This window comes from Arctopsyche grandis, chromosome 1 (genome assembly GCF_051622035.1).
Source record: "Arctopsyche grandis isolate Sample6627 chromosome 1, ASM5162203v2, whole genome shotgun sequence".
NCBI lineage: Eukaryota > Metazoa > Arthropoda > Insecta > Trichoptera > Hydropsychidae > Arctopsyche > Arctopsyche grandis.
In genome coordinates, this window is record NC_135355.1 from 16,617,280 (window position 1) to 16,634,383 (window position 17,104).

General features: G+C 29.9%; 1 protein-coding gene across 1 annotated transcript in view; it reads right to left on the reverse strand.

Annotated features, from left to right (window-relative positions):
• The window catches only part of LOC143916972 (zwei Ig domain protein zig-8-like), a 45,208-nt gene extending 38,254 nt beyond the window's left edge, over positions 1-6,954 (reverse strand). Inside the window, exons 1-2 of the mRNA XM_077438324.1 lie at positions 6,879-6,954; positions 2,771-2,976 (exon numbers count right to left, since the gene is read on the reverse strand). Coding sequence (XP_077294450.1) covers positions 2,771-2,976; positions 6,879-6,954 — 282 coding nt within the window. The remainder of the gene's footprint in view (positions 1-2,770; positions 2,977-6,878) is intronic.
• Between the last annotated feature and the right edge of the window lie 10,150 nt (positions 6,955-17,104).

A 17,104-nucleotide genomic window follows, 5' to 3' on the forward strand; every position in this document is an offset into this window, starting at 1 on the left:
AAAATACATACTAGTAAAATAATACGAAAAAATCTCGTTATGTGGCGTATAATTCAAACCTTTTCCAATCACTTACAAAAACATCTTTACTTCTTCCTTTCATATAAAAAAACATGGATTTAAATACATCTCATACATATGTATGTTTATGTATGTACGTATAAATATAAATACATACATACATACACATAATAATAAGTGAAAATATGAGAGCCTATAAGGTGATAGGAATGAAATCGATTTCATTCAGAAAATACTCTTCACTCGGTTAAATTGTTAGCGTTGTAGATTATCATTATTATGTATACATATGTAGATTATTTATGGCCAAAATTGTCATCAATATAAATTACGAACAGAGAAAATTAGTAAAAGGATGCAGTAGCATTCTGGATTTCACTCAAGGAAGATATGTAGATGGACGAAATTATGAAAATGTGTGGGGTGAGATGGATGAGAGTTGTGCAAAACAGAGACGAATGGAAGCGTGTTGGAGAGGCCTTCATCCAGCAGTGGATGGTCAATGACTGTAAATGATGATGATGATGATGATGTACATACATATATTCATGATTTTAATATTTAAATAACAAATAAATTTAATGTAATAGAAGTCCCGTCCTCGGTTTTTCACTACAAATTGTATATTTTCATCTCGAATGTACATATTTTTTCTATAATACTCAAAAACTCAAAATTACATTTAATTATAAACACCGATCCAAATATTATTTTTCTCGTTAATTTGATAAACATTTTTTCAGAAAACAAGTATGTTATGTTATTTTATACACACGTGTTTTTTTTTCTGCAACGGATTATTTATATCTACTATTTCGACAGCATATCGCCCTGTAAAGTAATAAAAAATAAAATATTATACGTGTTTTTGCACACTTTCGCCCCTCACGTCGCCTTCGAGATAACATTTTTACGAGTGCAAGACAAGCAGTTAAGTCTTTTTTTTTTTTTCAGGAAGTGCTTATTTACAACTCTGTATGCCATATTTTCACTGACGATGAAATAACACGCTCTATGCACGTAACGTACGTAAAAGGTCTACATATGTTGATTAATTTTCGAAATCTCTTGTTGTGTTTTATGTATAGTTTTTCCCTTCGATACCCACCATTAGTGTAAGTGAATTTGTTACTTGTGCGTTAGCGAAATAAAACCCAACCAGGATATTGGGCTAATCTCAAAATTGCGTTCTATCCCATACATTATTAACTGAATATGTACGAACACTTTTACAGCACATTCGCCGTCCTTCTACCGTGGTCAACATTTGATATAAAGTTAATTTTTTTCTATCGAATATCTCAATTTCTAATTATTTTCAGTAAAACTTTTATAAAAAACTTTAGCATATATAAAAGATATATTTATCCAAGGAATTCATACGACTGTGTAGAATATCAAGTTGAATAGAAAATCACATTTTTGAAGTTTTTATGACTTTTTTGGACCAAATCATCAAATTAAATTGGCAATTTTTTCGAAGAAAATTTACGTACATACGTATGTGACGGTTTGAATGCGGTTTCCTTGTTTATTTATTGTTTATAAATAAAATATGTATGCTAAATTCATTCATTCATCTTCATATGATTCTCATATTTATAATATTTTTTAATTTAGAGGGGTCTGGCACCACCATAGCCCCCCTTGGCTACGGCCGTGAATACATGACATATTCATACCTGTTATGTAGATACGTTTTTGAGATTTAAGTATTACTTGAATAGTATAAATATGAATTTGATTTAAAAATCCATAAAAATACTTTAAAACGAACTAAAAACAAATAATTCGGATCATTCGTTCGACAATCTCTCCATTATTAGCCCGGATAGTTGTAGTATACTCCAATATTTATTTATTTTGCATACTAATTATGTCTTTTTGATGCCACACGAAAATGACGGGACACCGTACAATATATGTACATATGTACAAATATACGAGAATTTACATGTGCTTTTCACGCTCGGGAAATAAAAATTCAAAAATATTATTTTGAATATTTTTTTAAGCGGATTCTATTTTGTACAAACAACCCAAATTTTATACTTTATATATTATACATATGTAGATTCACAAGTAATCTGATAATGGACTTCCCAGTATACACATACATACATATTAAATATAAATATTTTTAAATTAATATATGTACATATATAAAATAGGGGTCTACGTGACGAGCCAGAATGTTAAATTACAGAAAACACAAATATCGGAAGGCAAAGATCAAAAATCGAAAGATCTTAAGTCGAAAGATCAAAACAAAGGGTGCATGGTAAACGGTACATACTCACGTACATACTCACTTAATTTTCGCGAGCAGGGTGCAACAGGAACAAATTCTGCGCGCGCAAATTAATACGTGAGGAAAAGCCTGTTCCTCTTGTTCCTGTTGTATCCTGCTCGCGCAAATTAAGTGAGTATGTACCGTTTACCATGCACCCTTTTTTTTTATCTTTCGACTTAAGATCTTTCGATTTTTGATTCTTACCTTCCGATATTTGTGTTTTCTGTAATTTAACATTCTGGCTCGTCACGGAGACCGATAAAATAGACATATGTATGTACATTCATATATGGCCTTTATTTTAACATAAAAATTTGACATTAGAAAGTGACCATTTAAGGCATTTTTTAATAATATGATTAAATAAAAATTGTTTAATGAAAACAATTACCATATTTCTAATTAGATTAAGCAGTTAATTAAGTGTATTAAGCAGTCAATTAAGTAGATACATACCGTTTTATTTCCAAGATTTCTGACTCTACAGTTGAGATATGCGGATCTTCCCACGAGGGCTGTTACATTTGGAGTCGACAAAGACACGAAAAATGGGTCTATTCGGTCTTCTCCGAATAGAGGGAAACTGTTCACCGTAGCCGGCGGTAGCAAATTCACACTGGGCTCGCTGTTATTCATATAATCTTGATTCAATTGCATTGAATCTGTAAAATAAAATTAAAAAAAAAACACAAATTATTGCTCAGCTGAAAAAATCGTGTTATATTATCAACAATTAAGTTAAACTGCATTATATACATACATATACATATATGTACCTACATATTATCCATACATACATACATAAGTATACTGCTTGGCCTTAATGCGAAACAAAGTTCCCCTTTGGTTAAAAGTTTCCGTAATATATTAGCTCGCAATAGGGGCAGTGGGGGGGGGGGGGGTATGGTGAAAAGAGTGAAGCCATTCTTCAACTTTTTTCTCCTGTTCAAAAGCTAAAAGAAACCCCGAAACTCCCCGGTCCACATACACACCACACACACACACACATACTTAAGTTTGTAACTTGAACTACCGCCTTCCTTTTCAAAAAATCTTCAGTTAAATCAATTAACGTCCCCTCTTTCACAAAAATACGTTATTTCGTCGAGAACAAAATTTCCACACTAAGCAGAGTTGGGGCAGATAGGCGGGCAATTTTGACATCTCCATACCTTTTTTAAATCTATTAAATTCAACGTTATGATCCATATGATTTATGTTTTTTAAAGTAATATTACGAAAGTTTTCAAAACATTTTATACATTAAATACATATGTATGTATATACTAATTCTCAAAACAACTATTTTAATTCCATCACACTCCTTTGTTACGGCAACTAGTCAAAATGTCGAATGTCATGTCTTTGTAGAAAAAGTCATATCTTAGTGGAAAAAATAAAAAAGATTTTTTCGAATGACAAAAACGTGAACCGAATTTTTAAAATTTCCCTACAATTTAGTACACTTTTGAAAGAAGTGTACTTCATTGTATGTAAATGACCAGAAATTCCAATATTTTAACTCGTTCAATGGAATATTCGTGATTTTCCACAAAATATCTTTGCCAATTTATTTTGACATGGAATGATTTCAGTGACTTTTCTTTATAAAAAGCTATACATTTTAAATAAAACCATATTTGTATTCAAAATTCTATAAGTTTACAATATATGAAATATTGTTAAATAAAAATTTTGTACATGTTTAATGTATGTACATACTTGTATTAGATTTCCATTATTATCATATATTTAAATCTCAATCGTAATAACTTTTACTTACTTATACATTATTGTGAAAAATTAATTTATATTAAAATTCTGTTATGCTTTCATATTTATGAGAGTCAAATTATTCGAGAATTTTTTATAAGACGAAAAATACGTAAATATCTCCGAAATGATGAAATGTAAATACGCAAATGTGATTCTCGGGTGATTCAACAAAGGTATGTCAATTTAACGTCTTCTTCAAAAGAAATCTCTATCATTCTTTCATACGATAACTTTATAGATATATAATCAATGTTTTAATGAGTATGACTATTCGCCTCATAACAAGAATATTATGTTTCACCTGCGCTCAAATCTGCTTGACCCAACTTTTAGGTCTAATTGCTACTCTCATATATGTACATATGTATGTACATACTTATTAGGTTGGAACAAAAATGCGAATTTTGGATTATCATCGATGGACCTACAAATTTTACGGATTTTATGAAATATCAGAAGACCAAATGGTCTATTTTGGGAACATTAAAAAAAATGACGATTTTCTGAAAATTACCCGTACAAACAAATACTCAATGCGTATGCGATGCACTCTGTATGGGGAATATTTGAGCGAAACGGCAACTTTGAATTCTCATCATCACTCAAAACAAATCATAATTGACCCAAACCAACTTTAATAGGTGAATATTAAGCGTTTATTTATTTTTAAAATAAAATATTGAAAATAAATCTTTTTTTCGACTTTTTTGTCGAAATAAATCTATTGGTTGGAGGCACATGATATTGTTTAATACCGATAAAATTTTTTATTTAACTTTCTCTTGAAACGACCAAAGTTTTTCACTAGATCCATCGATGAAAGCCCAAAATTTGCGATTTTCGCTTCGGTCTAATACAAATACAAAGAACTAATTTTTTTTTTTCAATAATAACTTCTTAGTATATAAGTTATAGTAGTGACAAAATTCCATACAATTAGGGCCCTATACGCACTTACAATTTTCAATCGCGTGACATTTTTGTTGGGCGACAGAAAACATAGATGGTAACTGTGATTATTTGGTCGCATATGCGCGCAGTCGTATTAAAACTGTATGTTCTATTTTCGCGACTAAATGATCGTGCGACAAAAAATCGAAAGTGCGTATTGGGCCTAAGGCCCGGCGTATAGGACCTAAGGAAACCAATAAATAATTATCCAGTATACTTTTTTCACTCGTTTTAATCATCCCTAATTTATAAATATTACAATTTATGTAATGATATTATTTTTACAAACCTCCTTTACGTTTCATTACACAAATGATATCAGATTAACCTATGTACATACATACATACACGCAATGTCATATTTCCAGTGGTGTCACCCTAATGGTTTCCATGGGTTTCCGGAAACCCGTTGTTAAAAATCAAAAGATTCCGGAAATCCGTTATTTAATCCAAAAATTCATATAATTTTTGTAAAAAATTATATACAAATATTGAAAATTTAATGAACTTTCATGTAATAGTTCTTTGGACGGAAACAAAATGTATACAAATGTACAATATGTGTAACAGTGAAATTATATTTCAAGTGAAAATATATTTTCACTGACGTTTCAGTTAAATCATAACCAGTTACATTTTCAAGGTTGGTTTTATTAATTTAAGATTAGATTGTTAAGGTTGGTATTACTCAAGGGTAAGGATAGGTTAGGTTAAGTAAGGGTTGGCCTTATTCATTTAAAATTGGGTTGATAGGATAAAATTTATAGAGTTAAACTTTATAAATTCATTGTTTGATATATTTTCACTGCTTGAATTGGTGTGAATATATATTTTTACTGGAGAAAATATATTTTCACTTGAAAAATGCTTTCACTGTAACATATATATTTTCAAAATATTTTTTTTTTTTAAATTTGGAGACCCGTTGTTCCAAAATTGGGGTGACACCACTGCTTATTTCCGAATCAATCCTTACAAAATTATATTCTTATCCACGTCTCTCTTCATTGGGTAACTGTTTTGATGATTTGTGACGTATCTTTTTTGAAAAATTCACCTGTGAAATATGTATATAAAATATTTTCAGAATGAAACAGTTTCAAAAAAGAAAAATAAATTACTGCCACAATATAAAAAATGTGCAAATTTGACAAAGGGACATAAATTTATCTATCGAGTATAAATGTAAGTCTTCTTGAGGAATAGGTATACAACGTGACCCTTTTTCTTATTGGTCCGCACCCTGTCAGTTCATGGCCACGCGCACCCCGATAATGCGAAAAACTTTATCATAGCGACCATCGTCAACGTTCTTTATACCTGAAGAAAAAAATTTCATTTCGAGCACGATTAATAAGGAGCATTTTTCACTGTACCGTATAATAAAATTCAATCTGTCGTGCGGTATTAATTTTTTCGCGGTTTAATTCCGTCATCCGCGGATTTGACGTTGGTGAAAAAATATATTTCCGAGAATAAATTTTCAGACCACTCCTTTGAGATCAAAAGTTTTAGGACCAAAAAAGTCTTAAGGGACTGGTTTTTTTTTATTTTATTTTATTCAGTACGCTATTATAGACCGACGGCTCTCCTCGAGAACATTTTGCTCTGATCCAATTACAACTAAACTGAAAAAAGGCTGACACAGAACTTTTTTTTATAATTCGTACATTTTCCAGGGTTTTGTACACCCCCCGGAGGGCTGGATCCGGCCAAACTTCGCTTTCGCCTAATGAAACTTATTGGACTTGATACATATTTAAAAAGTGTATGATTTCCGCCAGGAATGGGGAATTTCAAACTTAATTAACCTTATCTTGCCCTTATTTCTACATACTTTTCCAGCCTAAAAGTTCCAGTTGAAATTCTATTATTATTTCCTTCATTTCAACATCTTTTTGACATAAATACATTTTTTCCTTCATTTTTTGCGAGTGAATAATATAAATCTATGTATTAGGTATAAAATACGTTAAGCTAATATAATCTTGATTTAACAGAAGGGGGGGGGAGACACTTATGTTTTATACTTTTTAAAAACTTAAAGAGAATATAAGTATCTATACATATGTATAGATTTATATTTTAAAATTTAATAACCCAAGAGGTTTGTTAATATAAAAATGCAAATATCAAATAATATAAAACATATTTATACATATATTGCTATTTATTACAGAAATAAATGTTTAAAATAAAAGTAACTTACATATGTATCTATGTACATAGGTACATCTATACAATTTTTTCGGCGTCTAGCCATCGCTATTTAAAAACCGTTCCGAATACAATACCATAAATAACAAGCGAAAATAAAAGTCGAATAAAAAAAATTTATTTGAATCGTTGACATGCGTCGAAATTTGGCTGATATTATTTAATGTACTATTATGAGTGAGGATCTTGATATTTAATATAATTATTTGTCAAATTCAACAAAACGATTTATTAGATTTTAAACAAAAACTGCTGGTCAAAATGACCAAACGACAAAATGAATTTCAATATAACTATCGGCTTTTGAAAAATTTACGGGTTGAAAAAAATTGCGTCTACGGGCCAGTTTTGAAATTAAAAGTATTTGACGTGCTCTATATATTTTTGGTAAATATTTTTTATACATATGTACACATGTACATAATGCAAAAAAATAAAAATAAAATTGTGCAAACTTTTTATTTATTATTTATACAGATTTTTCCACCATGTAATTTTTGTAATTGTTTCTTATTTGAAACCAAATCGTGGCTCAAATTTGGCTCAAATTGGCTCAATCTTGGCTCAAATTGCTTAGTGTGAATTCGTAAAATAACGATGATCTTAAAATCGGTTTCTTTATGTTCATGGTAGAAAATGATTTTTTCAAATAAAAGAAAATGTACATATTATATACGAGTACGCTTTTTTTACTATTTTGAGATATTCTTCAACTGAATGTCCCTTATAGAATTCAACCAATTTTTATCAAGAAAATATGATCTTGCTACGGTGTTCTCTAGAAAATTTAAAATTTAAAGGATCATCACCTGGGTAACGGAAATGGATCTTAAAAGTTTCTTCTTTGTAAAATCAGTGATAACTATATTTGAGAATAGTTTTAAATACTATTTAAAACTATTCTCAAAAAAAAGATATGAACAAACCTTATTTTTGGAAATTTTTGTCGAGATAAATCGGTTAGTTAGAGGTACAGGTTGTTTAAAATCAATGATTTTTTTTTATTTAATGTTCCCTAAATACGACAAAAGTTTCCACTAGGTCCACCGATGAAAAACCAAAATTTGCTTATTTCGCTCCGATCTAATGTATATATGTATGTACATTCATAATTATGCATAAGACAGTTCAAATTATATATCATATTTACTGAATTTCGCATTATTTTATATGTAAACTGAAAATAATCTAGCACACAATAATATTCACCCCTATAATTTATACATTATATAAATTATAATTGATCGATATGCAAACGTCATGTACTGTATGTATATTCGATTACTATAATATGATGGATAGGCTCAACGAAGGTGGAAATGCGAATTTCCTGGAAGCAAAATATTTAAAACAAATTTTATAATACACTCAAATACTAAACATGGTTGTATACTTTTTTAGATTTTTTTCCAATATGTGCCGGGAACTATGTATTCACTGTCTCATCACATAATCAATTAGGTATCTCATTTCGCATCAATCTTGCTTTTCAGATAAATAGCCGACGTGCAATTATCTGGCGAGTTTTTCCTCTTTTCCACTACCACCTACCTACCTATTGTTCCCTCATATATTTCTCTTGGGTACGTTACGCTAACCGACAGGCGATATGTCTAAACGTCGACAATTAATCATAGTACGGTAATATAACGCATCAATTTACTTTTTCCTTGTTTTCTTTTGCGTTTTAAAAGTTCAACTATCATCGAAAATTTTCGTCACGTTTCTAAATAATGAATCATTATCGTCTGAAAATATTTCAACGATCGATTTGTACAATACAGTATAAAGTAAAGCAATTAGTTCCAATCAATCAAGTGGCGCCTATAATCTAAAAATCGAAAAGAGTGGAAGAAAAATCATTATCACACATATTTTAATAAAAAGATATTTTTTAATTCGAATAATTATATACATATAAATTTAAGCCTTTTAGATTCGGAATCGACTTCAAAAAAAGTTAATTCAAAACAAAATCACTTGTACATATAATATGTATGCATTAAATATGTGATTTGTAAGAAATTTGAACTTAAATGGTTAGGAATTTATTTACATATATGTACATATACATAGTATATAATTTAATAATTTGCTTAATGTACCTATATAATTCACTATTTATTCTATAATCCGGAAAAAATATGTCTTACAATGTTTGTACATCAATATATATATATATATATATATATATATATATATATATATATATATATATATATATATATATATATATATATATATATATATATATATATATATATATATATATATATATATATATATATATATATATATATATATATATATATATATATATATATATATATATATATATATATATATATATATATATATATATATATATATATATATATATATATATATATATATATATATATATATATATATATATATATATATATGTATATGTATATATATATATAAATATATATATATATATATATATATATATATATATATATATATATATATATATATATATATATATATATATATAATATACATATTATATATTAGGTAAACCTAATGGAAAACATGAAAACGTTAAATAAAAAAATTCAACAAATTTAAACAATGTCTCCGACCAATCGATTTATCTCAGCAGGCAAAAAATTCAGAAATGTGAATTATTCTAATATATCATTTATTTTAAAGCTTCGATTGGTTTTGTTTTATTTTAAAAAATACATAGATGCTCCATAGTCACCTATTGCAGTTTGATTGAATCAATAAATGAGAATTCAAAGTCACCTTTTTCCCAGAAACTCCCATACAAAGCGTGCCATTTTCACGACGGCCGTTTATATGGCGGAAGCGGTCTTTTCAGAAAATCTTCATTTTCTGAAAGTTCTCATCATTATTTTGAACATAAAAGTCGTTAGATATTTGTCTTTATCTACCTTTATAAATGTTGTTAGATATTTGTCTTTAACAGAAAAGTTCCAAAAAATTGTAATAGTTTTATAAAATATGAATGGCTCATATTATTACACACATATTATAGTTATTGTGAATATTACAATAAAGTTTGGTAAATCGATTAAGAAAAAGGTGAAATCAGTTTATCTCATTTGAAAAATTTTGAATTTATCATAAATATATGTAACTACGAACTACAATATGTTTAACTGGATTTGTTTTATTTTTCTCGTCCAAAAAATTCAATAACGATTGCCGTCGGTCCATTTTATAAACACACTAGTGCTTTTACCCGGCTTCGCTCGGTATTTGTAATATAAACCGCTTAAACATGGCCAATGTGATAGTAAGTAACATTTTATTAAATTTATTTGAATAGTTTTATTTTATTTAAATATTCATTTGTTTTTCTACGAACCAACAATAGTTACATACAAAGTCTCTTTCGAAATTCTGTATTAGATATAAATAAAATGTTCAAAATTTAAATGTTAATGTTCAAAATTTAACATTATAAGGAGCCGGATTTAATTGAAGTATTTCCAAAACTTTTTCAATGAAGTTCCAAATACAATAAATATAACCATAAGCATAACCAAAAACAATTAATAAAAAAATGTATAATAATATGTAGTTATATACCTAGCATTGAAATCTGATGCGAAACGATGATATAAAACACGATACTTTTGCACATGTTAATCATGCGAAATTTCTTCTGATACTTCGGCATCTTCAACGTCGAAATGCTTCCAATATCAAATATTTTGTGTTTTGCATGCATAATAATTACAACAAAAAAATAAAACTTCACAAAAACACAAACACAATAGTCAGTCTAAAACCAACGCCCACCATTTAATAAAAAATACAAGTTTTACACTGATGTCAATTCGCACTATTATTTCACAAAAACGATTGTAATCGTTATTAAAACACCGAACAATGTTCCTTTGTCAAATATCACTTTGATTTTATTTTTAGTCAAAAATTGTATTCACATGTTACAGTTTATCCAAGCGCTTTGGCGCCGTACATATTGACCGTTGGGCGAAAACTGTCATCGCGTAAAGCTTTCCCTGTTGGCTGTGAGCATTAAGGGTGGTTTTCGCGAAGCTTGGACAATTTTTGTTTAGGAAATTGCGGAGTTTTCAGAGGAACGCAACCTTTGGGATCAGACGCTGAAAAGAAACTGTTTGGCAGCGGGCCAGCGGGTGGAGGGGGGGGAGCAATCGCTGTGAGGAGAAACAAGATTACGCAAGCGCCACACTCACCCCTCTCATAGGGGTGCGAAAGCCTCTCCCACTCCCTAGCGAGGGGAAAGCGTGGTGGCTCTGAAACGGAATAAATAATAAAATCGCGAAAACTCGCACCGATTTTACAACCCACGTGTGTGACGACACCGAGCAAAAAATTTCCTAATGATCGCCACTGCTTAAGAAGTGTTATGGTGCTTACGGACTAAACCAACGACGATTTTGGGCCAACTTTTTAACCAGCAGTAGCGTACAAAATATCAAAATAAAAATTAAATTTTAAAATTGAAATTAAATATCAAAATCAAGCTAAAGAGCGAGATTGAGCTAAAATTAGATCATCTTTGATGTTTTGAATTACAACAATGTTTTGAATTACGACGATACGCATTTAAAACCAGAGAAATATTATAATTTCTCTGCTTACGAGCGAAAAAAAATATTGTTAAAGTCGTCAGGAGATGTTACTGTATTTCCACGTGGATGATCGATAAAAAAAACAATTCATAAAAAAACGTGGTGTCGGATGTCGGTGATTTTTCAAAGGGTTTTTTTTCTTTCGTCGAAATAAAATTAATAATCACACATTATCCGATAAATTTTACCTCTGAAATGATTTAATTACTTGATTTATTTCGACGAGAGAAACAATTGAAGAATAAAAAAATCCGTTTGATGTGACCGACAACACCCCGGGTTAGCAAAAATCGTTGGATCACCCATACTAATACATGATATATTCTCAGTAACTGCGCATTACGGGGAAGTAAAAATAATAATTCTTTGATTTTTTTTCGATCTTAGTGCGTATCTTCGTAAGTCAAAACATCTTCGACAAACAAAAGTCGATGATCTAATTTTAGGTCAATCTCGAAAATTTATTTAAATTGTGCATGTTCTGTTTTAACTTTCAATATTTAATTTTAATTTTAATATAATGATTATAATTTTATTTTGATACTTGAATTTAATTTTAATATAATAATAATAGTTTTAATTTTGATATTTAATTTCAATTTTTAAATTTAATTTTTATTTCGATATTTTGTACGCTACTGGTTTTAAAAGTTGGCCTGTGGGCCGTTCGTTGGCTTGGTGCGTACGCACCATTAAAGCGAATCATATATGTTGATGTATGTATAAGTAATGTCATCAACATTGTATTAAATATGGTTGTTGTACTAAATAATATTTCTCTATATATTATACAAAATATATGCATTACCCTCGTCTATACATATGTACATATAATATTTATAGGAGGGTTTCTTCAGTTAAGACTTAATATATGTAATGTAACACAGGCAACCGAAAAATGTGCGTAGAGCATGAAGTGTTCTAAACAGTCATCAATGGTTTATTTAATTCCGATGTGGAAATAAAAGAATAATGCAATAAATGCATATACATATACTATAAATCAATAATATATGTACTAAAAATATTTTCAGATTCACTGTATTCTCCTATTATTAAATTTGAAACACTCAAAAGACTATTCATAAATACTTCTGATCCAATCTGAAAATATTTTATGCAAACTTTATAGTATATTCTTGAAATTTCACGCATGAATTACGGTAAAATGTAAACTGTAATAGAAACTTGAATATTAATAGCAGATATTCAATTTGTAAAATTTCAGTTCAAAGAAATTTTAGACAGCTTCAGCATAGTTAATATCTTGAAACATTCAGAATTTTCCAAAATATTGGAATAATTTCATGAAATTAAAATCATTAAAAATTTCAACTTGAAACATTTATTATTATTATTTGATTTTTCGAACTAGAAATTTACTTCACCGTCGCAAAGTACATATGTATGTATGTATGTAGGTTCAGGTCGATAAGTTAAAAATTACGTGAAATAAATGCAGAAAATTCAGAACATATGTATTTATGCACATGTATTGTTGGAAAGAGACGTGATTGAAAAAATACAAATCCAACAAAAAAGAATTGAACAAAGGGAACCTTCACTTTTATCAGATTTTCACACACTTTTTTGGTTTTGATTTTGTGTGACATACCCGAATACGTATGTATACTTATGTATGTATGTCCAAACATGTGGTTGTATATGTACATATGTATGTACGGTGCCTCGACTTATGCGCGAGAGACAAACTCCCCAGCAAAAAACGCTCAGCGACAAAACCGCGCCAGAATATATGAAACTATTAAAATATCAATTCCGGCTTCGAATTCGAATGTAACCAACCCATGACTTTATCTTTGTATTAAAGGAATATTAAAAATATCGAAACCAAAATTTGATAATGATTTTCGGCAAGACAAAAGTTCTACATCTGGTTGTCGGGTTGTGTTCAAATTTTTTTCACTATAAAAATTATAAGCGCTAAATACCTAAAAAAAAGGAATAGTTAAAAGGTCAAAATAAAATAATGAAATATGGCTTTGAATAGAATTAATACTTCCGGCTTACGCAGTCTAACCAAAACCTTATTAACTTTAAGTTAGTAGAAGTTCGTTCAACAAAAGGGTGACCAAATTCGCGACCAAAGATTGTTAGTACCACTTCGACGTGCGACCACGTACCCTCATTCTTTCGTACACGATGTTTAAAAATTCCCCAACATATAAATAACTAGTGTTGTGCCCGTTGATTTCAACGGGTGGCTTCGGAAAGGAATTGATACACGAATTAAAATAAAGTCATATGTTATATATACATAAATATAATTCAAGGTAATTTATGCAAGTATTAAAAGTAAAATGTCGAGTCCACACATTACACGCTCGCCGATGCAACCGTTCACCCGTTCGAAATGATTAATTAATGTGTGTGTGTGTGTGTGTGTGTGTGTGTGTGTGTCTTCGCGGATGTGTGTACGCTCCCGCGCAGCGCATCTGACGCTGACGTCACCCGTTCCAAGTCAGGTGCTCAATATCAGGAGCAAATGTCAAATGCTGCACACCCCCCCTTTCACTTCCCCACGTCGCCAAGTGCTTTCATCTGGGGTGGTTTTGTCTCTCGGTTTTGTCGGGGCGTTTATGTTTCGAGTGATTTTGACTGGACCTCAATGTGTACATACATATGTGCTTATTTTACATTACCTCAAATTCTATCCAAACATATTTGACATTTTGTTTCGAGTTTTTTTTATTATTTATGCGGCTACGTTTACCTTTTCCCTTTGCATATATTTCGCCGAAATCGACGCTTCCTTTCAACACGTCGAAAAAGTAGTATGAAAATATTATATGCACACATTTTCCTAAAAATCGAATAAAATTCAATCGTGAAAAACGGCCGTTATCTATCAAAAACGACATTTCTGATACCTAGTGAATATGCTTCACTCTCTATACAAACATCTCCGTTTTATTTTAATATATGTATGTACCTACATATAATATATGTAATACATAAATCGATCCTTAGGAATAATTATTAACTTTATTTAATGGTGATCAAATATTTACATATATATTACTTTTGCATTTTTAATTGTGATATACGTAGGTATATACACATACATATACATAAATATTTAAATATATTTTTTACCATTATCTCATAAGGTTAGGGTAGTGTTGCGTACAGGGGTGGGTGGAGGATCCAAGTAAAAGGCCAACAGTCGTTTCACAGCATTTATTGATGATTCAGGAGATACACGCAGTGTCACTGCTAAGTCCAGAATGAATTATATCGCCTACGTACCGCCTTATAAAGGGTAGATTTCTCAGGACGCCTAATCTGTTTACCTGTTGTATAGTCACGTATTCGGATATGTATTTCCAAGAGATTGGGTCTTCCCATACCGATTCTGAGAAATAACTAATAATTGTTTAGCCTAAATGCACTTAGAGTCCAGATATAATCTTTGGAAGTAAGTGCATGCATTTAGTTAACCGATAACAGATATCCGTTGGTCTAAGTACAATTCGCTCAATCCACGGCGTACGTAACAGTAGTTTATTTCACTGCTCTGTCATATAACTTTGTTTATCTTTTAAAGTGTACATTTTGTCCTGGAAAATATAGAAAAGACTAGTGTTGTGCCCGATGAAATAACATCGCATGGGTTATGGCATATTAAGTTATTAAAAAAAAATTGTCAGTCATGTGTTGGATCCGCACGCAGTCGTATTTTATTCAAATGCCTTTCAAATATATTTATATTTAATTGTTTAATATGAAAAAAAGGTAAAAACTACCTACCTACCTATAGATAAACAATATTGTATTGATTAAATAAATTTTCAATAGATGGCGCTAAATGCTCGGAGACTTATTACTCTAGAGCAGTGCTTCTCAAACTTTTTCAGCTGGCAGACCAGTATTTTTTTTTCAGTAATCCTCACGGACCAGCATCATATTTTAAAATAAAAACGTTATATTGTATATGTATATTATTGAAAACTTGTAAACAAATAAAAATAAAATAAAAAAATTTAAGTAGTAAAATTCGTGGATCGTCATCTGGTGGAAAATACATAGAAATCGAATCGCTCTGATAAATTTGTCAAATGACAACTGATTATATCGCGCAAAGACGTCATATTTAGCTCCTATCCTCCTTCGTAAATAATATCAGCCAAACATGTCATAGCAATCTTTTGAAACACGAATCTTCCATGTCTTTAATTTTCGTTTCAACCCATCTGTATTGTCTGCCATTGTAAAACAAGATGACATTCTTCCTTGCATGGATAATTTAAGGTCATTCAAAATGCAAAAAATATCTGTCAAATAAGCTAGCTTGGTTATCCAGTCTATATATATTTTGAAATAGTTCTGACATAAGTTATTGTTTTTTTTTTTTTACGTCTTTCTCCGCGGACCGGCTTCCGCCAGTCCACGGACCAGTAATGGGCCGCTGACCATAGCTTGAGTAGTACTGCTCTAGAGCAGTGGCTTGGTACTGCTGGTGGCCTGGTACTGCTATTTGCATGCAGTTCCCGTTCTGTGCTGTGCCAATATGAATAGTATGCCAACATGAATAGCCAACATCTAGTTGTCTAGTTGGACACGTTTTTCTGAACTTTTTTTCGGAAATCCGTAAAAAAATAGTATAAAAATTCTAAAAATATATATATATATATATATATATATATATATATATATATATATATATATATATATATATATATATATTTATATATATATATATATATATATATATATATATATATATATATATATATATATATTTTCACTGCCGCCAACCCATTTAAGTTTGGGAAAATCGTAAATTTCACCGATTTTTAAAGTTTTTTTTTAATTAAAAAAAAGAAAACTTTCAAACAGGGTTGTGGAGTTGAGAGTCAAGTAAGAAGAGGTTAGTAAAAATCAACCGATTCCGACTCCTTTTAATTATTTTGTTTAATTAATAGTATTACGGTATGTATCAACTGCATATAGCCCATAATTGAATTTCTTTATGAAAAACATGATTTTAAATTACATTATAAATAAAATCGTTGAATTGCACGTACATATATTAATATTTTGTGGCCAAAACAGATTATTTCCTCCGTACTCTTTTTATTCCGATTTTTACTCTCATTTTCCGCATTGATTATTTGTGTATGAAATAAATATAAATACATATTTACATATGTACATTTTCACTATTAATGTACTTACTTTTTATTTATACCAATTTCATTACCAATAA